This window comes from Danio rerio, chromosome 11, assembly GCF_049306965.1.
Source record: "Danio rerio strain Tuebingen ecotype United States chromosome 11, GRCz12tu, whole genome shotgun sequence".
NCBI lineage: Eukaryota > Metazoa > Chordata > Actinopteri > Cypriniformes > Danionidae > Danio > Danio rerio.
This window is the reverse complement of record NC_133186.1, coordinates 33,505,187-33,528,880: the sequence shown is the minus strand read 5'-3', so window position 1 is coordinate 33,528,880 and position 23,694 is coordinate 33,505,187. Positions and strand designations below refer to the sequence as shown.

General features: G+C 34.5%; 2 protein-coding genes across 4 annotated transcripts in view; one reads left to right on the top strand and one right to left on the bottom strand.

The window, feature by feature from the left end:
- Positions 1-489: 489 nt before the first annotated feature.
- On the top strand, positions 490-18,446 carry man2b1 (mannosidase, alpha, class 2B, member 1). Of its 2 annotated transcripts, none has more exons than XM_005169363.6 (22): positions 490-612; positions 1,076-1,178; positions 1,454-1,627; positions 2,957-3,150; positions 3,234-3,366; positions 4,698-4,843; positions 4,934-5,133; positions 5,873-5,993; positions 6,076-6,154; positions 6,234-6,343; positions 7,244-7,351; positions 7,445-7,561; positions 9,294-9,476; positions 10,091-10,188; positions 11,783-12,025; positions 12,131-12,232; positions 13,026-13,113; positions 13,229-13,309; positions 15,264-15,485; positions 15,568-15,717; positions 17,788-17,884; positions 17,975-18,446. In XM_005169363.6, the coding sequence occupies exons 1-22, from the start codon at positions 511-513 to the stop codon at positions 18,076-18,078; spliced, it is 2,955 nt and encodes a 984-aa protein (XP_005169420.1). In that variant the 5' UTR covers positions 490-510; the 3' UTR covers positions 18,079-18,446.
- trmt1 (tRNA methyltransferase 1) overlaps positions 18,445-23,694 on the bottom strand; it is a 22,165-nt gene continuing 16,915 nt past the window's right edge. For both annotated transcript variants that reach the window (XM_680794.9, XM_009306155.4), the window contains exons 14-16: positions 23,184-23,303; positions 22,990-23,104; positions 18,445-18,791 (exon numbers count right to left, since the gene is read on the bottom strand). In XM_680794.9, coding sequence (XP_685886.4) covers positions 18,717-18,791; positions 22,990-23,104; positions 23,184-23,303 — 310 coding nt within the window. In that variant the 3' untranslated portion in view covers positions 18,445-18,716. The remainder of the gene's footprint in view (positions 18,792-22,989; positions 23,105-23,183; positions 23,304-23,694) is intronic.

The window sequence follows — 23,694 nt, the reverse complement described above, 5'->3', positions numbered from 1 at the left end:
TACTGTGAAAATGTCCTTGCTCTGTCAAACATCATTTGGGAAATATTAAAAAGAAAAAAAAAATCAAAGGGGGGCTAATAATTCTAACTTCAACTGTATATACACAGTTGAAGTCTGAATTATTAGCCCCCCTTTGAACTTTTTTCTTTCTAAAAATATTTAAATGTAATATAAAATAAAATATTTTTTATTTAATAAAAATTTTAATATGTCTGATAATATTTTTTTTTCTGGCGAAAGTCTTATTTGTTTTATATAATTTGCTCCCTCACAGCATAAATATGTTATATAACAGTTTCTGATTATATAATCGTTCTAATGTTTTATTAGATTACATTTTATTTTATTTATGTATTCATTATATTTTTAAGGCAGTTTATTCCGTTGCGGCGACACAAAAGTCTTCTATTTAAGGACTTTTATTTTGATTGTTGTGAAAATGTGGCTGGAGAAATCACGTGATATAAGCACAAATTCAGGCTGTCATGTGAGGGCAGTTTCATTTTCATCATGGCTTCGGAACCATGGCTTCACATCAGTCTTCTGCTCTTGTTTTGTTTTTCGCTTGTGTTTTCTTTGCCCACGGGTCGAAACTCCATCTGCGGTTATAAGGTGAGTGTTGGTTTACAAGGTGAATCGTCATTGTAGTCTTCAAAGGTAACCCATAAAGACTAGGCTAAATGTGAAAACAGCTGAAGGATATAGATAACGTTACGTTTAAAAAGAATGTTGTAAATATAAAATAAATTATAAATGCCATATTAGTTATTCATTATAGTGTACTATGAACAATACTTTATATAAAAGGAACGATGTATTTCATTCACTAATCTTCTTTTGATTGGTTGTTGCTCTTGACTGAATTGTCAACAAACCTAAAACAGCAAGTTCTTAAATGCATGCTAATTCTGAAATATATTCATATATATATTCATCATATTATCATATTAAATATGCTGTTTAGTTCTCATTAAAGTAAAGAGGAAATGATTGCAGAATGAGGAAGCAAGAATATTAGGTAAATTACTGTTGTGGTAATCTCTCTACTGATATTGATCTGGTTGTGTTTATGCAGTCATGTCCAGCCACAAAGCCATCCATGCTGAACGTCCATCTGGTTCCACACACACATGATGATGTCGGCTGGCTCAAGACTGTGGATCAGTACTTTTACGGAGGTGAAGTTCTGTTTGTTTTTGAGTTGGACATGTTTACTGTTTATTACTTGCATTTATATGACTGTAGATCACATTGTTTGCGTGACTGACCATAAGCGTTACATGCTGCTTGTCATATGATATTGGCAATGCTTTGTAATGGTAAAACTTAATGTTTAACCTGACACCATACAAAACAATATTGAAAGTTGTGTTAGGCTTGTGCATGCATATAAATAAACCACAAGCTCCAGTTTTTGATTCCAGTCATTGAGTTTTTTTTTTTTTTTCCTCAGACCGAAATAACATCCAGCATGCAGGTGTTCAGTATATTCTGGACTCAGTGATCGATCAGCTACAGAAGGATCCAGCTCGACGCTTTATCTATGTTGAGACGGCCTTCTTTTACCGCTGGTGGAGACAGCAGAACCAGAACACACGCCGCATTGTGACCCAGCTGGTCAATGAGGGTGAGGAGGGGTTTTGTTTTGCAGAACATATAGAAAATACAGTATATTGAGTGTAGTCATGTTAAAGCAAAAACAATTATACAGTACAATACTTCCCACATTTTCAGATGTCTTGAATGATATAAAGCAGGGGTCACCAATCTCGGTCCTGGAGAATCCATCGTTATACACTGACTTGCTTAATTGCCCTAACTTGCCTAGATATCCTAATTAACCTTGTTAAGCCTTAAAATGTCACTTTAAGCTAAATACTAGTATACTGAAAAATATCTAGTCAAATATTATTTACTGTCATCATAGAAAAAATAAAAGAGTCAGTTATTAGAAATTAGTTATTAAAACTATTATATTTAGAAATGTGCTGAATAGGGTTGCACGGTGGTATAAACAGTGGTATTGTCGTTAACGGTCTACCTACATTACATAATGTTGCATGTGGAAAAGTCACTAAAACGCTCAAACATTCGTGTAACAATAGATCATTTTATTTTAGTAGTCTATAAAGCCCTTTAAGTTTGCAAAACTGAAGAATCCACACTTTTTATAGTAGCCTATTGCACATTTTTGGAAGCTTCAGTTTGAATCTGAATCAGTTCATTTCTGCTCCTGTCAATATGATTTAGCTGCTACAACAACCACTTAAAAAGAGCGACTCACAATTTGAAATTTTGAATTACTTTGGATTGTTACTGTACACTAAAAACAAACAAAAACAAAAACAATAGGCAAAAAGCCTAAAAGACCAACAGCAAGCATTTAAACAATTTTTAAACACTTTATAAAGCCTAACTTTGCTGGACAAATACTCCTTTTCTAAAACAAAATTTGTTTGGTATAATTTGTATCTTTATCTTTTTCGTTGTTGTTGTTGTTGGTCAATTTATCTACAAAATAAACATCAAATAACTAATACATTTTAGGTGAAGTGACGTGCAAATCTACTTTTTTCAGTTATAAGGAAACTGTGAATTAAATTTAAGGAGGCCTATTATAACATAAAAAATGTATTAAAATGTATTAAATTTATAAAATTTTATATTTCTGATAATTTCATAGATTTGACTTATGAATAACAGTCTTGCAATACTATTTGGTATCATGATACTTCAGCTGGTATAGTATTGTAACATAAATTAATAGTATTGTGACAACCCTAGTGCTGAGAAAAAAAAAAGTCTTTGTTAAACAGAAATTGGGGAAAAATTTACCGAAGGGCTAATTATTCTGACTTCAACTGTATTAATATATGATTGCTATTGTTAATACTTAATCCCTCTAAACACATTAAAATAAATATTTACTTCTGTGAGATTCCTTCTTTCTTTATAGGTCGTCTTGAGTTCATAAATGGTGGCTGGTGCATGAGCGATGAGGCGACCACACACTACAGCGCTGTCATTGATCAGATGACTCTGGGGCTGCGATTCCTCAATGACACTTTCGGCGAGTGTGGACGTCCCCGGGTGGCTTGGCACATTGACCCCTTCGGACACGCCAGAGAACACGCCTCCATCTTTGCTCAGGTAGCCATGGCATGTTATCTGGCATCATGAATTGTATTTTAATATCTAAAGTTGCTGATGGCTCTGCTCTGATTTGTTTATAGATGGGCTATGACGGCTTCTTCTTTGGCCGCTTGGACTACCAGGACAAGGACCGCAGGATGAAGACCAAAGAGATGGAAATGCTCTGGAGGGCCAGTGAGAGCCTGACTCCACCTATTGCCGATCTCTTCACAGGTACTTTTATGCAAACCTGCATTTTCTTGAGCTAATGCGTAATCTAATTTCAGTTTTTTTGATGATGTAGTAACACTTCTATCATTTTACATTTCATACATGCACATTGTAAGGATTTCTGAAGGATTATGTAATGTTTTACAATATTGTTGCTACATTTATAACATATGTTTTACAGCTGTGGAAAATTTAAGAGAGCACATAAATGCCCAGCTTTTCTGGATTTACACTGTAAAAGTCTTGCAGCTTAATTAAATTAAACTTTCTATTCATCTCAACTTACATCAATTAAACAGACTAAAAATATAACTTTGTTATATTTATTTAAATAAATATTTACCTCTATGCGATTACTTCTTTCTTCATAGGTCATCTTGAGTTCATAAATGGGGGCTGGTGCATGAGCGATGAGGCGACCACACACTACAGCGCTGTTATATAACTTTGTTATATTTTTTAAGTTTTATAAACCTTGTATAATTTAGAAACATTAGCTAAAACCTTATTAACTTAATAAAATAAGTTAAAGTGACTTAAAAGCATTTGTTGTTATGGGTGCTTGTCTTTTCATTTTTTACAGTGTAAATTTTGAGTAAAATAAATAACCATTTATTCATTTTCTTTTCGGCTTATTCCTTTTATCAATCTTGGGTCGCCACAGCGGAATACACCACCAACTTATCCAGCACATGCCTTGCGCAGCGGATGCCCTTCCAGCTGCAACCCATTACTGGGAAACATCCATACACACCCATTCACAGTCATACACTGCGGACAATTTAGCCCACTCAATTCACCCAAAAGAGTGACGCGGTGGTGCAGTAGGTAGTGCTGTCGCCTCACAGCAAGAAAGTTGCTGGTTTGAACCTCTGCTGGGTCAGTTGGAGTTTCTATGTGGAGTTTGCATGTTCTCCTCGCATTCGTGTGGGTTTCCTCCTGGTGTTCCGGTTTCCCCCACAGTCCAAAGACATGCGGTACAGGGGAATTGGGTAGACTAAATTGTCCATATTGTATGAGTATAAACTAATCTGTGTGGATGTTTCCCAGAGATGGGTTGCAGCTAGAAGGGCATCCACTGTAAAACATATTTTGGATAAGTTGGCGGTTCATTCCGCTGTGGCGACCCTTGATAAATAAGGGACTAAACTAAAAAACAAATGAATGATTGATTTAACCCATAACTGATAAATCCAGAGAAACTAAAAACTTTCAAGTGGTCTAATAAATTTTCCGTTGCTTTTATATATAAATAATGTAGGTATGCATCAGTATTATAATACATCTTAAACAATACTCAGAGTAATTGACACATTGTCTTTTAATCTTTAAAGGGGTTCTCCCCAATGGCTATAACCCTCCTGAGGGCTTCTGCTGGGATCAGTCATGTGATGATGCCCCCATTAGAGACGACCCAGATCTAGAAGACTACAATGTGGATGAGATCGTGCAAAAGTTTTTGAACGCTTCCCATAAGCAGGTATACGAATTAAACAGTATTGCTGCACTACATCGTTTACTCATTCATATTGTGTATATAACGTGGTGATCAATTGATTTCTCTTCTCAGGCTGACTATTATAAGACAAACCACATCATCATGACCATGGGTTCAGACTTCCAGTATGAAAATGCCAATCTGTGGTATAAAAATATGGATAAGCTGATCAAGTATGTAAATGCACTGCAAGCCAAAGGGAGCAAGCTGAATGTGCTGTATTCGACACCGTCCTGCTACCTGCAGGAACTCAACCTGGCCAACTTCACCTGGTTAGTGTGCTAATATAGTTAAATAAGGCATGCTAAAGAACAGTGGTGTGAAGTAACAAATTACAAATAGTCGTAAGTATTTTTTTCTACAGGAATTGTAATTTACTAAGTAGTTTTAAAACTGTTTACGTTTACATTCCCTTGAGTACATTTTTCTTCCTGTATCGGTACATTTACTCCAGTATTTTTCTTCAACCTGCAGTCACTACTTCATTTTTTCTTGTGTATGGGAATTGGCTAAAGTAGAAAAAACAGCCCTGTGATTCCTGTCCAATTAAATTAGTTTGCATCATACTAAACAATTTTAAGAGATGTTTGGAATGTGTCCAAGATGTCTAAAATCTTTACACGCAATCACCCTGAGACTGTTTAGACTGCATGTCACTGGTGAGAAAATGAAAGATGTCGAGACTGTATGGTGACTGAAAATAGTCAAATGGCCTTAAACAATCACTAAATGCACTACAGAATGTTACGTTTTCACACACATACTAATACTCACCACTTTCGAGTACTTTTGAAAGGGCTAGTTTTTACCCATGCTTTGAGTAATATTTAAAACAGATACTCTACATTTACTCTACTTGCACTACATTTTTGGCTAAGCTATGGTACTTTTACCTGAGTATGATTTTTCAGTACTCTTTTCACCATTGTTAAAGAATCACTTGATTCTTGTATATTATATATCTCTCAAATGTTTTCTCTGACATCTCTTCCTCTTGGTTGATCGTCTTAGGCCTATGAAGACGGATGATTTTTTCCCATATGCTGATGATGCTCATGATTTCTGGACTGGCTACTTTACTAGCCGACCAGCGCTGAAGTTATATGAGAGACTTAGCAACAGCCGTCTACAGGTGATGCCCATAACTACATTTTTAGTACCACACACATCTAGAGTGCTTTTTGTAATACTTGTACGTGGTGTTTGTATTCTAGACATGCAACCAGCTGGAGGTGCTTGGAGGGCCCACATCTACATCAGGACCTTTTGGTGAAGGGGACAGTGATACTATGAGTAAGTCTACGTCTGCTGTAAAATAAATATCTTCTGTTGGCTTTTATGCTGTTTGACATCATCTTCTCCTTTGGCTCAGGGCGGGCGATGGGTGTTGCCCAACATCATGATGCAGTGTCCGGGACAGAGAAACAGCATGTGGCAAATGACTATGCCAGGAGACTCGCTACAGGCTGGGCGCATTGTGAGGTCTGCTGTCTAATGTTTTAAATAAGAAAGAAATGGATGAAATAAAACAATCAAAACGCTTGTGCAATGACACAGAAATACCGTTTTGGTTTTTATATATACGTGTGAATTTTACATGTGGATATTTTTTTATCTGTCTTCTAAATTTTTCAAAATATCAGATTTCATTTTTAGTATAATTACTGTAAATACCATGTGAAAGTGTGTAAAAAGCAAACAAACAAGCAATCCAGCACTCTCCTCACCATCATCAGGCATATAGTATTGTTGATTTAAAGTGATAAAATAAATTAATTATTCAAGGGGTTTCTATTATGCCTGTTTTTACAAGATGTGAAATAAGCCTTTGATGTCCCAAGGGTGTATGTCAATTTTCAGCTAAAAAAAACTACACAAATATTTTTTTATGACTCTTTGAAACTGCCCCTTTTAGGCTTTGATCCAAACTGTGCCTTTTTGGTGACTATCCCTTTAAAATCAAATGATATTGCGCTTTTAAAAAGAGAGTGGATCTATAAATGAGTATGTGTTACCTCACCAACACTCTATTAGTTGATGGCTGCTTCTCACTCAGGGCTGTCTATGCTAATGAGGGAGAGATCATCACTAATATGCAGGACCTTCCTCTTCTGATGACACGAATAATTATAATTAGTTAATTTCTACCATTAGAGGCTGGCCATATTCACACACTGCTGTCTCACAACTGTTTAAACCCCTTTTAAGATTGTTTTTTGCATATATATGTATAAATAATGTAAAAGCACCACTAGAAGTATTATTTTATCATTTTTTTATTGTATCTAAAGAAAATTGATTATTATTATTCATATTTTTTACACAAAATAGTGCTGAATACCTTTTTTTAGAAATTGAATGACTTTTTCTTTCTTGTTGCAGGTGCTGGTTAGTAATTCTCTGGCTGTTCTCAGTGGTTCTGAAGCTCCACGTGTGTTCTGTGAAAATCTCAACATCAGTGTGTGTCCCCTCACAGAAAGCAGCCATAAGGTACAACACGCTGATCACAGTGAATGAATTTGTAGAAATGAAAAGCAGATTTACTATTGAATAATGGTCAATCTTTTTCTTTTTCTCTCTCAGTTCTCTATGAATGTGTACAATCCTCTGGGCCGGACTGTAAGGTGGCCTGTTCGTTTGCCCGTAAATGGTTCAGTGTACAATGTTACTGATGCAAATGGGAAAGCAGTGGACAGTGAGGTTTGTAACTGTGTTTAATAAAGTTTAAATAAGTAGTTCACCCCAAAGGGTTATTTGTCCCATTGTTTACTTACCCACAAGACTTTCATTCATTTTCGAAATATGAATAAATATATATTTCAATTAAATATTTCTCCATTTGAATCAGGCAGTTTAATCAAGATTTACAGAAGAGACCTGGTCACTTTTATATGGTGAACTGATTTAATTTGAGCTTTTATTTAGACCCATTGATCAAACATAAATAGTTTAACAACATTATTACAAAAAATAAATCTGCCGCCTTCAATATATTTTCACAAAACAAATTTTTATTTGAGTGTTGATCAGAAGTAGGTTTGACCAGTTAATTGATTATTAAAGGTGCTGTATGTACGTTTTCTCTTCTCAAGTATAAAAATACCTTAATATGTTTGCAGATATTTAAAAAACATGCCAAGTGAACATATTTGTTTATCTCAAAAACAATGTTAAAAGTTAAAAATCCGCTTTAAAAATATGAGTTATGTCCTGAAATGTCTGTCTTTGCTTTGGTTCATTTAACCCATCCATAGCCAGTTACGCCAAATATATTTCAGCACCCTGAATTGCCTTGGTGGAAAACCGCATATTTCATTCATTTAGTCAGGAAGGCTCTCAAAATATGCGTCCGTGACTGAAATGCGATCTCCAGTGGATAGTAGCAGACTCTGAAATGAGACGCAGATTCAGAGTTCCACATGATGTTATTAATTGGCAAACAGTATAAATATTATAAATGTAAACATTAGGTGAGCAGGTTACATTGTAACCCAATGTCCTAACAACACGCTGTGTGACGAGATTTGCAATGATAAGCAATTTGGCTGATTTCACCAGACGAAACATGACAGAAATTCAAAGATAGCCATTCAGAAGCACAGAATATGCACTCACTCACGAAATAGTAACTTTACAGCATGTGTTTAATTACTAAAATAAGTTTAATTTGTTAATCGGTGTTCGTTCAGTCATGGAAAACCTGGAAAAGTCATGTAGTTTTGACATGACATTTTTCAAGTCTAGATAAGTTTTGGAAAAACAGGAAAAACCCTCTCAAAGTTTTGGAAAAGTCATGTAAATTTGCTTAAATATTTGTATGCTTGAATATAGGTTAGTTGTCTGTACTTCTGTTCTCTTGTTCTCCCCATATTCATGTGGGTTTCCTCTGCGTACTCTGGTTTTCACCACAGTCCAAACACATGTGCTCTAGTCTAGGTGAATTGGTTAAACTAAATTGACTGTAGTGAATGAGTGAATGAGTGTTAATGTGAGAGTGTATGGGTGTTTCACAGTTCTGGGTTGCAGCTTAAAGGGCATCCTTTGCGTAATATGTATGCCGGAATAGTTGGCGGTTCATTCCGCTGTGGCAACCCCTGATAAATTAGGGACTAAGCCGAAGGAAAATGAATGACTGAATAAATAATTGTAAACTAAATAGATTGTTGTGCATTTTACAACATGCTGTACTAAATTTGAACATGCACATATTATTTACCATTTAGACTAATTATTTACCATTATTTCGACATTAAATGAAACATTAGGTCATAAAAATGTACTTGGAAGTCTTGCAAACGTCATGGAATTTTAGTAGTAGTAATATGTATAAACCCTGAACTATTTTTTATAGTCTGTGTGTACAGTGTATGTTTCATTTCTGATATAAAATCTAAAACATTTCCTCATGTCAGTTTCTGTTGCTGTCTGTCAGGTCATTCCACTGTCTAAGTCCAGAAAGGAAGTGAGGCAGAACAGAGGTTTTGCTAAAAGTGAGCTGGTGTTCCAGGTTGAAGCTCCTCCTCTTGGTTACAGTACGTACATCATCTCCATGGTTCAGGATCAGCCTCCAGTATCTAGATCTAAAAATGCAGTCCCGTCCTCCATTCAAAACAAGGTAAAAGAAGGAAATGCACGAATATACATGTAAAATCATCAGTTTAGTCTGCTTTTGAGATTGTGAGATTTATTCCTGTGATGATGCAAAGCTGAGTTTAAAGCTTCTATTACTCAATGGCATATGAGCTTTCAGAAAACATTAACATGCTGATTTGGAGTTCAATAAGCAGTTTGTTTTTCAATGTGGAAAACATTTGTACAGGTATGACACTTGGTATTTTTATTTTATTTTTTCACAATTCAGATATTTCAGATATTTTATATCTAATTATTTTGTGTTATAATTTACTTGTGTGTTTATTGTAATTTATTTGTAATATATTTGTAGTAATTATACATTTTTTGGTATAATGTTTTTATATTTATATTAATATTTAAATATATTTTAAAAATATATTTTTAAATTTAATTTATTAAATTTTTTTAATTTAGTTATGAATTTATTATTTAATTTTTTTATTTTTTTAAATTAATTAATTATTTTTTTAACAACCAAATAATCAAACATTATGTGGATTCAAAATTGAATAAAACAAGAACTCGCTATTGTGGTTTATTTCATTTTTCAATTGCCATAAATGATGAATCTTTTCCTCTGTGTGTATATTTTAGTTCTTGAAGGTGACGTTTGACAGCACCACTGGTCTTTTGAGCAGCCTGACAAACCTGGAGACTCAACAAACTATTCGACTCACGCAAAACTTCTTTTGGTCAGTTTAGTTTAGGCTGATTTAGTTTGTGTGTATTACCTTTTGTTGTTTTAGTATGATTTTAGTATATCTACCATGTTAATACTATACTGTTCTCTGAATTAACCTGTATAAGTGCAATTGTTTGCAAGTATGGTATTGACTCGGTATTGGAAATTTTGCATGTGAATCTGCCTAGCATTAATACTGTGCTGTGTTTATTGCATATACAAATATTGTAATTGCTTTTTAGCTTCTATTAGGCATCAATTTATTTGTCATAATCATTAATATGCTAAAAAGCAAACAAGAACAAATTGTAAGTGTTTTCAAAATTAAGAAAAATAAGCACTTTTTTTCCCCCACAAGTTCTTGTTATGTTTGATAGAATAAAAAAAAACCTTAAAATGCTTAAAATTTTATTATTTATTATTAAAATGGCTTGATGTGGTTGTAAGAATTTTACAAATAAACCGTATGTATAATTAGGATACCATATTTACCATCTTATGTTTGATACTAGATGTACAATAATTATAGATGTCTTTTTAAAAAGCAGAAAGATTATTTTAATGTAATACACAAATTTGTATACATTTATAAATATTTGTAATTAAAAATAAGAGCATTAATAAAAGGCTAGACATAATTATGTTTTCATACCTATTTGACAAAATGGCAATTTTAGTGTAAAGCTTTAAAGAAATATTTAGCTTTTTGTGGTTTATTTTACTGTTAGCAGTTGAACTCTCCACATTTAATTTCACTGAGTTGAGTTAATATTTATAAATATGAATAATATTTGACCCTGCCAGACCACCAAACCAGTCATAAATCATAAACCAGTCATAACCAAATCTGAAATCTGATAAAAAATTAAAAAGTAATTATAGTAAATAATAATAATAATAATAATAATAATACATTTTTGTTGAGAAAATCACCTTTAAAGTCAAATTAAGTACTCAGCAATGCATATTACTAAGCACAGATGAAGTTTTGATATATTTGTGAAAGAAAAGTAACATAAATGAATATAATAACTTGTATTAAAATAACTTTATTTAATTAAATGATTTTTGGTATAAAAATATCCATATATTTTTTTCACTACATAATACAATGTATTTTTGGCTAATCCTACAAACATGCAGTGACTGGTTTCATGGTTCAGTATCAGACATGTAGAATTGTACACTACTGGTCAACTTTGGGGTCAGTCTTTTTTTTTCATGTTTTCTTTTCTGTTCATCGAGAAATCATTTATTAAATGTAAACAAATTTTGTACAAACAAATGTTAAATAGTTAAATATTCATTGCAACTTTAAATAACTGCTTTCTTATAGTATGTAGTTTCAAATGAAATTATTACTACAATCATTACTGCTTTTATTACTATTACCATGAATAAAACAACAATAATAATAATAATAATAATAATAATAATTATTATTATTATTACTATTATTATTACAGTGATTTCTGAAGGATCAGGTCACTCAAGACTGGATAATGAAGCTGAAAATTCTACTTTAAAATCACAGGAGTAAATGATTAATTAAGTTATAAACTACATGTATACTGAATTTTTTTTCTTGCTTTTTGGTACTATAGGTACAATGCAAGTGCTGGGAATAACAAGGAGAGCCATCAGCCATCTGGCGCTTATATCTTCAGACCAAACTCTTCAGACCCCTTCATCATCAGCAAGACTGCAGAAATCCAGGCGGTCTCACTATACAACAGTGTTCAGGAGGTGACGCAGCGGTTCAGCCCGTGGGTCTCTCAGGTGGTGCGTTTGTATGAGGACCGCAGGGAACTGGAGCTGGAGTGGACTGTAGGACCCGTGCCTGTTGAGTAAGTCCACACACACACACACACGCACGCACGCACGCATGCAAGGGCTGGTTTATGACTATAAAATATAAAGCTTCATAACTCTGATGTCTTCCTCTTTTCCAGAGATGGTTTAGGGAAAGAAGTGATTACTCGTTTGGACACAGACATCCAGTCTTCTGGCTATTTTTACACTGATTCCAATGGCAGAGAAGTTCTGGAGCGACGGTGAGGAGATTTACATAGTAGGACTGAAATTAAGAAGAAAAAAAACATTTATTTACTGTTTTTCCACTTTCCATGCTGTTTTATTCAATAATAATAATAATAATATCAACTTGCTCTTGACTTTCTCTTGACCTTTAGCTATTGTCTTATGTATGTATGTATGTATGTATGTATGTATGTATGTATGTATGTATGTATGTATGTATGTATGTATGTATGTATGTATGTATGTATGTATGTATGTATGTATGCATGCGCATAAATCTGTTTAAACATCACTGGTCTTTTAACACTAGAACATCTCTATTGAAAAGATTATTTATGTATTAATCTTCTAACAATAGAAATGACTTTTCTTTGTTCTATTCATCTATTCACTACTGTTCACAAGTATGTAGTCAGTAAAACGTTTACAAGAAATTAACACTTATTAACAAGCTTCATTATATTGATCTAATATTGTAGGAAAAAAACTTTTATAATACACAAATTGTTTCACTTTCTGTTCATCATAAAAATAATTTAAAAAATCATGTGCTAATAATAGATGATTACTGGGATACTAAAGACTAAAAAAAGCCATCACAGAAATACATAATATTTAAAAGAACATTTAAAATAGAAAATAGTTATTATTAATAATAATGAAATTTGACAATATTACTGTATTTTGTATTTTAAAAATCTATCCAGGTTGAGCATATAAAGCTTACGGACCCTGAACTCTAACAGTAGTCTATATATGAGGTGTAAATGTACAAATGTCATCTTTGGGGTTGTCCTGTCATTAAAGGAAAGATTATCGGCCCACATGGGATTTGAAGCAGACCGAGCCAATTGCTGGAAACTACTATCCAATCAACTCTCGTGCTTACATCAAGGCGAGTTCTTCAATAATGCCTTTAACCTTCTGCTTTCTCAGATTTTCATAAATATTTTTGAGCTGTAAATGTCAAGATATCTAATACAATTTAGTGTGTATGTGTGTGTGTTTAGGATGACAAGCGTCAGCTGACAGTGGTGACTGATCGTTCTCAAGGCGCCAGCAGCATTTATAACGGCTCACTGGAAATCATGGTAAAATAAAATCATTTTTTCAAATCTCTGTCAACCTCTCTCTCAATTCAGTGCAATATGAAAGTGCTCTCAGTGCAAAACAAAAAATACAATGTTGTATAAGGAAAAAATAGGTAAATATGTTTGATTTAGTTTTATTATTTTTTTTGTCTGCCTTACAGTATATATTTTTCCTTACATTAGATAGGTGTCCATTAGATATTTTTTAATTTACATACTATCCTTTTTTACCATCCATTTTTTATTTTTATTTTAGTGATTTTTTTTTTTATCAAATTGAACAGTTTGAAGAAAATAAAATTAAACAATTTTACAGTTGAAGCCAGAATTATTAGCCCCCCCTTTGAAATTTTTTTCTTTATAAATATTTCCCAAATTCCCAGATTCAAAAAATTTTCACATTATGTCTGATAATATTTTTTCTTCTGGAGAAAGTCTTATTTGTTTTATTTCGACTAAAATAAAAGCAATCTTTAAAAAAATTTAACATTTAAAGGTCAAAATTATTAGCTCTTTTATATATTTTTGGATAGTCTACAGAATAAACCATCGTTACACAATAACTTACCTAATTACCCTAACCTGCCTAGTTAACCTAATTAACCTAGTTAAGCCTTTAAATGTCACTTTAAGCTGTATAGAAGTGTCTTGAAAAATATCTAGTCAAATATTATTTACTGTAATCATGGCAAAGTATAAAAATAAAAATAAATCAGTTTTTAGAAATAAATCATTTAAACTTATGTTGAGATGTTAAAAAATCTTCTCTCTTTTAAACAGAAATTGTGGGAAAAAATACACAGGGGGGCTATATCGATAAAATTTCCATTTATCTAAAAAAAAAAAGGTGGCATGTGCTTAAAGCTATTTTTGTTTTTATTTATTTTTTAGACAAGACTATATTCTGAAAAGTTCAGAAAAGCAAATGACCTTTTATTGAACAAAACAAATATTCTCAAACTTGTATGTAATAAATACAAAGAAACAGAATTCAAGTGGTCTTTTGTATGTATGTATGCCTGCATGTATGTACGTACAGCAGGGTAAAGTAAGTATTGTACACATCATCATTTTTCTCAGAAAACCTATTTCTAAAGGTGCTGTTGACTTGAAACTTTCCTCGAATGTTGGTAACAAGAGAAATTTATTATAGCAAAGAAAACAAATCTAATTAGTTTACAAATGAAGTTAAGTGTAATAAAATGAAGTTACACAGAAAAAAAAGTATTGAACACATGAAGAAAGGGAGGTGTAGAAAGGCAATGAAAGCCCAGACAGATGCTTAAATCCCTCAGTAGTTATTTAGCAACTCTCCGCTCTTCGCCATTATAAATGAATATAAGCTGCTTCAGTCCAACATCTACATTATCAGGATGATGAAGATGAACCAAATGCTTTCAGAAAAAGAAAATCAGGCTGTGGAATGGTCCAGCCAATCACCTGACTTGAATGCAATAGAGAATAGAAAATAAAGAGCCGATTTTGAAGACGAAACCAACAGATGCATCATGATTTTTACAATCTGTTGAAGTCTGTAAAAATTTCACACCTGAGCAATTCATATGACTTCTTTCTCCATATGAGAGGCGTCTTTGAGCTGCCAGCCCCAAAAAAGTATGTTTTATAAAGTATTAAATACATTTCAGTAGTACTGAACTCCTAAATTATATTTAATACTTTATATAAAAGGATTTTTTTGGTGATGGCAGCTTAACTTTCTGCTTATCATTCCATTGTTATTACACATAACTAGTTATGTATGTATGTATGTATGTATGTATGTATGTATCATATGTATATTTATGCATGTTTATCATGTATGTTTATGTATGAGTAGAACTCCCCCTCTTTGTCCAGATCATTAAACCTTTCTGCCAAGAAGTGTGCAAACCGACAACAAATCGAACACCGAAGTGGTCTTCAACTGCTAACATCTGATTGTTTTCTCCCTCAGCTGCACAGGAGACTTCTGTATGATGATTTCCGTGGTGTTGGAGAGCCTCTGTCTGAGCCGGGAGAGTTTGCTCATGGTTTAGTGGCTCGTGGTCGTCTCCTGCTGACCCTCAGTCCTCCAGAAGCAGCCGCTGACCTCCACAGACCACTCGCACAGTCCATGGTGCTCCAACCCCTGCTCTCCTTCCAGGACGGTGCTCCTTCCCCTGGCACTAAACTGGAGGTTTGTGGATAATCAGTGGAGGAAATTAACTGCTGCTTAATGATCATGAATGACTGTTGTTGTTTTTTTTGTTTCCTCATAGTTCTCTGGGCTTCAGGCTGCTCTGCCCCCTGCTGTTCATCTGCTGACAGTGTCACAGTGGGATCAGGATTCAGTTTTGGTCAGGCTGGAGCATCAGTACCAGGCTAAAGAGAGCAAAACACACTCGCAGCCTGTTACTGTCAACCTACAGGTGACACATGAAAACACACATGGTTTAATTTATGTTTACACTGTTAACTGTGGTGATTAGTTTTTGAGAGAGTTGGTATGATTAAAAAAAAAGTTTCCAGACACTTGAAAAAATGTCTTAAAATGAGGATAAAACACTCAATTGTTAGATATAAAGCTATATATTTTTGAATTTGTTTCAATTTTAAGTGGTGCGTTCGACTTGAAGCACGGCTGCAGCCGGTGACCAGCAAGATTAGCCGAGCGCAGGTGGGGGTGGAGTTAAAAACAGAGCTGTTAAGCCAGACACTTCGGTACTCAAAGTAGGGCAGTCATAATGACCGATCACATGTCATGGCATCATCATCATTTATTGTTTATTTATTTTTAACAACAAAAGATTTACAGTACAAATAAAACAGAATACAGTCTCTACAAACTATAGTTCATTAAAGAAAAAGGGAATCAGGAATTAAATGTAAGTAGCCTATATAACAAATTCATGAGAGAAATAAGACTAATTGAGAGGGTAATATATACAATAAAAGGAAATAAATATCCACTAATAGGTCTACTAAATACAAAGCAATGAGCACAAATAGGAGTTTATCATCATCATCATGCTTTAGTCTAATACTTCTTGTTTAAATATGCCAAAAAGGAGTTTACATTTATAAATCTAAAACTTTTCAATATATATTAGTGTAAAACCCTAAACAAGGTGTTTTGATTAAGTCTTAAACTATGATTAAGATTATTTTGGATAATGAAAGCATTTAAAAAAACATTTAATCCAACAAGATTGAACAAAAGGACATTTCCAAAATAAGTGAGCTACAATCTAGCCTTTATAAACCAGTTATTTACAAAAGATGATACTGCAGTAAAATATTTGTAATCTTTTAAAAAGCATATATACAAGATGTATACAAACTAGAGATGGTATGAAAAGTTAATTGTGTTTGGAAATTTGTGAGATGGAATTTGTCCAATAATAAACCTGAAACACATGTGGTTGTTGTCATGAATCCAGCCAATGGTGTAATATCAGTGTAGTAATCGCAGCTCCTGTAGACTCTCTTCACATGTGTATTCATATCTGATATAGGCTTTACCATGCTTCTTGCACCGGCTGAATCAATCGTCTGATCTCAGAGCACTGTCGCGGTACTTTGATGCCACATGTGAGACATCAGCAGTGTCAAGCTGGACAAAATTTCTAACTGGCATGCACCACTTTACGGTCTGCACAGCATGAAGTTGAACGCACCTTTTATTTTATAGGATTCAGACTGTACTATTTATTTTTAAGCTTGTTTTTTTTTTTAAATCCAAATTTTAGGCTTTATATAGTTTAGGGGCTTTCAAGTTTTATTTCTCACAGTTTATATGACTTGCAAGTTGCAAGTTCTCACGTCTTTAACCTTTTTTTTCCCGTCAAGTCTTCAAATTTTTTAGACTTTCTTGCAGTTCTGAATCACTTCACTAATTGTGTTAAAGTTACAAATGTCTTGCATTAACAAGTTTCCAATTCAGTCAGTGATTTCTTTTACAAGAAACAAGCGTTTTTCTTAATATGTAAAAAGTTATTTTAGTTAATTTTATTACTTAATTTCGCAGAACAAAATCTTGATAAATTAATCCAGTACTTTAAAAGTTCTACATATTACTAACTGAGGCTTACAGAAAATGAGAGCAAAGGAGAAAGATGTCCTATTTTCTGTCCATTTCTCAACCATTTAAAACCATCAAACTGCAGCATTACCTATCATTTAATGTCAATATAATAAACCACAAAGTATAGTGATCTCACTTTTTAAAGAAATAATATATTTAAAAAAATTATTTATGCTGTTAATAAAAAAAAAAAAATGTTTGTGGAATCTTGTTGTAATCCAAAGAATATGGCATGACTTAAGTTTTAATAAAAATTCAGTCCTTAACATTCTAATATTTATGAATAATTATAGTTTCATAGAAAGCAGTGAAGCACTCGAGGCAGAGAAGTGTACATGTTAGCACATGTACTCAATCTTGAATGGCTGATTTTCAAGCTAAAACTGATCATGTAATCTTGCTCTTGTGTTTGCAGAAGCTGTTTTCTACTCTGCAGGTGCTGGGAGCGTCTGAGATGAGTTTAGGAGCAAACCAGTGGAAAGAGGACATGATCCGCCTGCACTGGAACACTGGTAGCTAAGTTCTCTTATTTGTAATCGCTGTAATTAGAACTCAAATATAATTTGTAAAGAATTAATGTGTTTGATTTATTTGTCTTTCAGAAAAAGATGCCCTTCCGCCCACTGCCAGAGATCCTTCATCATGGGAAGTGACACTAAAACCAATGGAAATCCGCACCTTCTTGTTACGAGTTCGGCTTCTGTAAGAACCAATCAAAATGCAGCATTGCAGTATCAAAACCCGTGGCACTGATTTGAAAAAAAATGATGTGTAGATTTTTTTTTTTTTTGCATAATACAATGAACTGATTCAGTGGACCAAAAATTACCAAGTATTTTTTTTTTTTTATTTCAAATTTGGAAATATTTCACACATCAATGTCATGTTCATAAAAAAAAAAAAAAAGATCTACAAGAACTTTCGTAGCTATTAATTGTTCACCACTGATCTCCTGAGATTGATTTGTGCAATATTTTTCATGGTATTTTTCTACTGTGCCTTTCGTATGAATGAAAATGTCACTTAAAGAATAAACTGTGGAATAAATAAATGTGTCCTGTACATTACTAAAAACGTTCATTTTCGTATTTATTTGCCAGGCGAAAATAAAACACAAAGTAAAACAGAATAAACACACAGAATAGAGTGTCCCATATAGGCATCCTGGGCTTGTCAAAATTCTAATTCTGCACAACTCCAATTAACGAAAATCTGATCTTGTCAACAGATTTGAAATTGCTACGAGAAATTTCATTTACATCTCATAAAGTATCGCTCATTAACCAGTGAACGCGGGACACATTTCACAGCTGCGTGATGAACATCCAAGAGTGAGAAAACCAATTAATCCATCTTTTCCTCAGCTTCCTTTTCAAGATCATGTGAATAGCAGCATTTGTCTCCTAATGTGCACGCTCCCTGAAAAGAAAGGATAATATTAACTTTATTAGTTGCTGTGAATTGCTGTTTTTTTCCTATATGAGCAGTTTTTATTCATCTTCATCCAAAACAAAATCATCCAAAACAAAATCTCTTATATATATATATATATATATATATATATATAAACACTTTTTAAAGATTGGAGTGCAGTCTGAAACACTAGACCTTTTCACACATCTAGACCTTTACAGAAAATTACCAGAAATTTTCCGGCAAGGTCTGTATGTGTGAACAGGCCCTTTTTGAAAACACTGGTAAATTTACTCCGGCAATTTTCCAGTAAGAAAAGTGGTAACATTTACTAGTAATTTTCTGGAATGCTGCTCTGTGTGAACACAGAAGGAAGATTGCTGGAGAGAGCGCGTTCACGTCTAGAACACACTGACGTCAAACGTCTGCTCCAATCAGAATACTCAGACGCATTCACATCCGTGCTGTTTATGAAAATGAAAGCCCTTGAAAATTTTTCCAGACACATTTAGCTGCTAGGTGTTAGTCAGAAAACGTTTCTGTGTTCATTCTTAGTGCCAACTGTGTAAATAATTATCGATGAAATGCTTATAATAAAGCGCTGTTTGTTTACCTTCACTGCTTCAGTTGCTTGATGCGTGTGCAATTGAAGGAGCCGGTGAGCGGCAGCACACACACATATTATGAACATCTTGACATGCCAAAGTGTTCTTCCATATGTTTTCACAATACTTAATTATCCACAGCATTTGTAATGTAATCATGTTTGTAAACATTTAGCTTCGGTTTGCGTTACTGCCATCTGGATGTCTCACAAAGCAGCTGCATAAATGATAACGCTTTAAATAATAGTGAAATCACCGGACCCCTTCTTCACAAAACAAACGCCGGACCCCTTCTGTGTTGACGAATCCAAGCGCTGCCGTTTAGAGGTAATTTCTGCATTATGATGTCAGAATTTACTGGTATTTTGGAATGGATGTGTGAATTGTCTATTCTGGAAAAATTCTGGAACGCCCGTGCTTGTGTGAACAGCACTTTTTTAAGGATTTACCAGTGAAGTCATTCTGGAAGTCGTTTACCAATATCACTGTGTGAAAGGGGCTACTAAATTATAATAATTTTCAATCTTTATACTTTAGCATTATATTTCAAACTACTAAGCTTAAAGCTCCAAAAACACTTAAGTGCCAAAAACTGTACACACTACTGTTTTTGTCGATGTCTTTCACATCAGGTCAGAGTGTCCATTTACTACAGTCAATAGTGACAATAATGCTGACTCTAATGGTAATACACTATACTGTAATGTAATGTAATGTGTATTTATATAGCACATTTGTGTATGGCCATACACCCAAAGCGCTTAACAATCATGAGGGAGACTCTCCACACCACCACCAGTGTGCAGCATCCACTTGGATGATGTGACGGCAGCCACAGGACAACAGCACCAGTGCGCTCACCACACACCAGCTATTGGTGAAGTGGAAAGACAGTGATAGAGCCAATTCGGTGGATGGGGATGATTGGGAGGCCATGATCGTAAGGGCCGATAGAGGGACGTTGGCCAGGACACCGGGGTTACACCCCTACTCTTTCACGAGAAGTGCCATGGGATTTTTAATGACCACAGAGAGTCAGGACCTCGGTTTAACGTCTCATCTGAAAGACGGCGCCCACTGACAGTGTAGTGTCCCCTTCACTTTTACTGGGGCATTAGGACTCACACAGACCACAGGTTGAGCGCCCCCTGTTGACCTCACTAACACCACTTCCAACAGCAACCTAGTGTTCCCTAGTGGTCTCCCATCCAGGTACTGATCAGGCTCAGCCCTGCTTAGCTTCAGTGAGTAACCAGTCTTGGGCTGCAGGGTGATATGGCTGTGGCATATCATATGCCATATACTGCACATAGTAAACGCACCCTGACCTAAAATGAGACAGAAGATAAAGGCGAACAAAGTCATTCATACAGTTTGTGGTGCACAAAATTGTTCTTGGAGCTTCGTATGACTCCGGGCCGGAGTGGCACTCCTTTTCAGCCCTGGAGTTTCAAGCCTCACACCGGCCCACCTCAGTTCACAACATATACGTAGACCGTTTATATATAACGGCTATAAACGGACTACAGTGCCTTCGCGGCGCTCACTTGTGACGTCAGAACTACGCTGCTACAGACAACTTTAAGCTTATTTTTAGAAATATGGTCCATGACAAAGATTTACTCTCTCGGTTTATTATATTATAACCCAGGCTATATATTTTAAACAAAAAAATATGCCAATACACATAGACCTACGTGCCTTTTGGATTTTTTTAACGTAAGAAATACATTTTTGTTGCCTCACGGTCGATTTAAAAGTTTTATTACTGTATGTATAAATGTGCCTACATGGTATGCATAGTAAGAAATATTTAAATAAGTGTTTCGCTTGTGTGCATACAGCCTGCTTACTTTAGTAATAAACGACAGAAATGAGGCGTGAGGGACAAGTCTATATGCCTGCAAGTCCCGTCATGGACGCAAAACAACATTCAATATTCTTTTTTTTTTTTTGTCATAAAGTACAGCGAAAAGCAGCCCATACAGTCATATATTAAGGAGGAGTGTAAATATCGCAGTTATAAAATCTACTGATCACATTAAAATGACAGTTAGTATGCATTTTTACACATTTATTCAAAGGTTTGCATTACTGAGAGCAGGAAAGAGACAGGCTGCACTGGTAAGAAGTATCCCCATAATATTGTTTAATTAAAATAAATGATCAGCATATGAATCGGTCTTGACAAGTGAAGGCATTATCTACACACAATATGAAATCCCAATTAGAAAAACACTACAAACTATAAAATACTATTTATAAAAATACTTAAATAACCGACAAATTCAAATGCCTAACACAAGCGAGCTGCTCTCCAGACTAGTTCAGCTCAATGATGTATAATGTCTCTGACATCGCCTGTTGTCTCATTTAGCAACTTGATAGCGACCGTCTTTTTAAAGAAGCATAACCGATTTAAAAAATCAAGAGTGTGCTGAAACTGATGTGTTTTATGTCGTAGAATAAAACGTAAAAGTATCTTGAGTTTGTGTTAGACGACCCTTAAGCGATTTAACTGAAATCCCATTGAAAAAACCCATCGACTCTGGGACGAGGGAACTGGAACTGCTAACATGCTAACTCGCTTCCGGGTTTTTGCATACAAATTGACCTCATAGTTCCTCCACTATATTGTTTTAAAAGGTACGGTATGTAAGTTTGACACACAGTGTTTAAACTAGGTATTGCATTCCTAGATCAAAACAAACGCAAGTGCAGTCTGCCAGGTAAATAATGTTGAAGAGGTTTATTGTGTATTAATTAGATTATAAGCCTTATCATTTTGTGAGTGAGAGCATATTCTGTGATTCTGAATGGCTGTATTTAAATATCTGTCGTGTTTTGTCTTGTGCCAACAGCCAATTGCTTATCACTGCAAATCTTGTCACGTTGCGTGTTGTTAGGATACGCAGTTACAATGTATAAGTTCATAAAATTGATATTATTTGCTATTAATAATCCATATGAAACTGAATCTGTGTCTTATTTAGGAGTCTGCTTCGGGCATGGACACACACTTTCAGAGCCTTTCTGAATGAATTAATGAAATATGCAGTTTTCCAACTGGGGTTGCTGAAATATAAGCTGGCAGTGGGCAGGTTAAAAGAACCAAAGACAGCGTTCCGGCACGGATAACACATTTTCAAAGCAGAATATCTGACTTCAGCGTTGCTTTGCAGATAAAGAAGAATGTTCACTTGCCATGTTTTATTAAATATGTTTTATGCTTAAGAAGGGTCAAAAACTAAAATCATAAGTGTGAATTAAATGTTAAGAACAGGAAAGACTATATATGCTGGGGCTGTGAATTACAAAGGTTTAACATTATTAGTGGTTTAAAAAGCTCTTGAATTTGATGTCCATGAAAGAGTGGGAACCCCGTTTAATGACTGTTACTGTGTATAGAGGATGACAGAGCTCTCAGATTTCATCCAAAATATCTTCATTTGTGTTCAGAAGATGAATGAAGTTCTCAGGGAATTGTTGGCTATTAATTAATAACAGAATTTTCAACTTTGGTGTTTTCAACTAACCCTTTAATGTCATAGTAAAAATGTTTAAAATCCCTTTCATTTACTGATTTCAGGTGAACGTACCTTGCGAAACTTCTTACAAGGGAAACTCTTGAGTTGAGAGGAATGCGTGATCGGTTTCTTCCTTTTACCCTGAAACTGTTTTCTCTTGTCCTCGAGCTCTGAGGCGATTCCTCCACTAAAAACAGAGAGATTGTTTAAACTTTTAGGATCATGTGACTGATTTGAAGAAGAAAGCAGCAGAGAGAGTGACGCACCCAGCTTTGGCACGTGCTTTTGGTCCCCAGTTGGCCTGTGGATTCTCCTGGAAGCGTGTGAGGTGGCGTTTGCGTGACTGAGGGTTCGCGTCCTCTCTGATCTCAAAACAGGCTTCAAGACTAAATGAGAGTGTGAAGGTAAATATTAGAACTTATATATAGAAACATGGAGTGGAGATCAAGATATGATCCGTTTTCTAAAGGGATAGTTCATGCAAAAAAAAATAAATAAAATAAAGATAATTCTGTCATCATTTACTCTCCCTTCACTTGATCAAAACATTTTTGAGTTTCTTCCGTTGAACACAAAAGAAGATAATAAGAATTCAGGTGCAAAAGCTTCTAAGTGTTGTCTGAAATTTTCTTCTAAGATCAGCATTTTTTTCAGCCCCCTATGTACACTTTCTTAATCACTCCATGTCTCTTGGAAACATTGTGCATTTCAAATTGTGCTACATACAGGTAAGTGGGCATGACAAACCACCTGTAAAAACTCTTTATCTAATGTACC

Excerpts from the sequence above, each read along its gene's own strand:
- man2b1 (XM_005169363.6), top strand. The coding sequence starts at position 511 with ATGGCTTCGGAACCATGGCTTCACATCAGTCTTCTGCTCTTGTTTTGT. Across the intron at positions 1,628-2,956 it reads GACCCAGCTGGTCAATGAGG|GTCGTCTTGAGTTCATAAAT; the intron begins GTGAGGAGGGGT and ends CTTTCTTTATAG. Across the intron at positions 12,026-12,130 it reads GTAGGACCCGTGCCTGTTGA|AGATGGTTTAGGGAAAGAAG; the intron begins GTAAGTCCACAC and ends CCTCTTTTCCAG.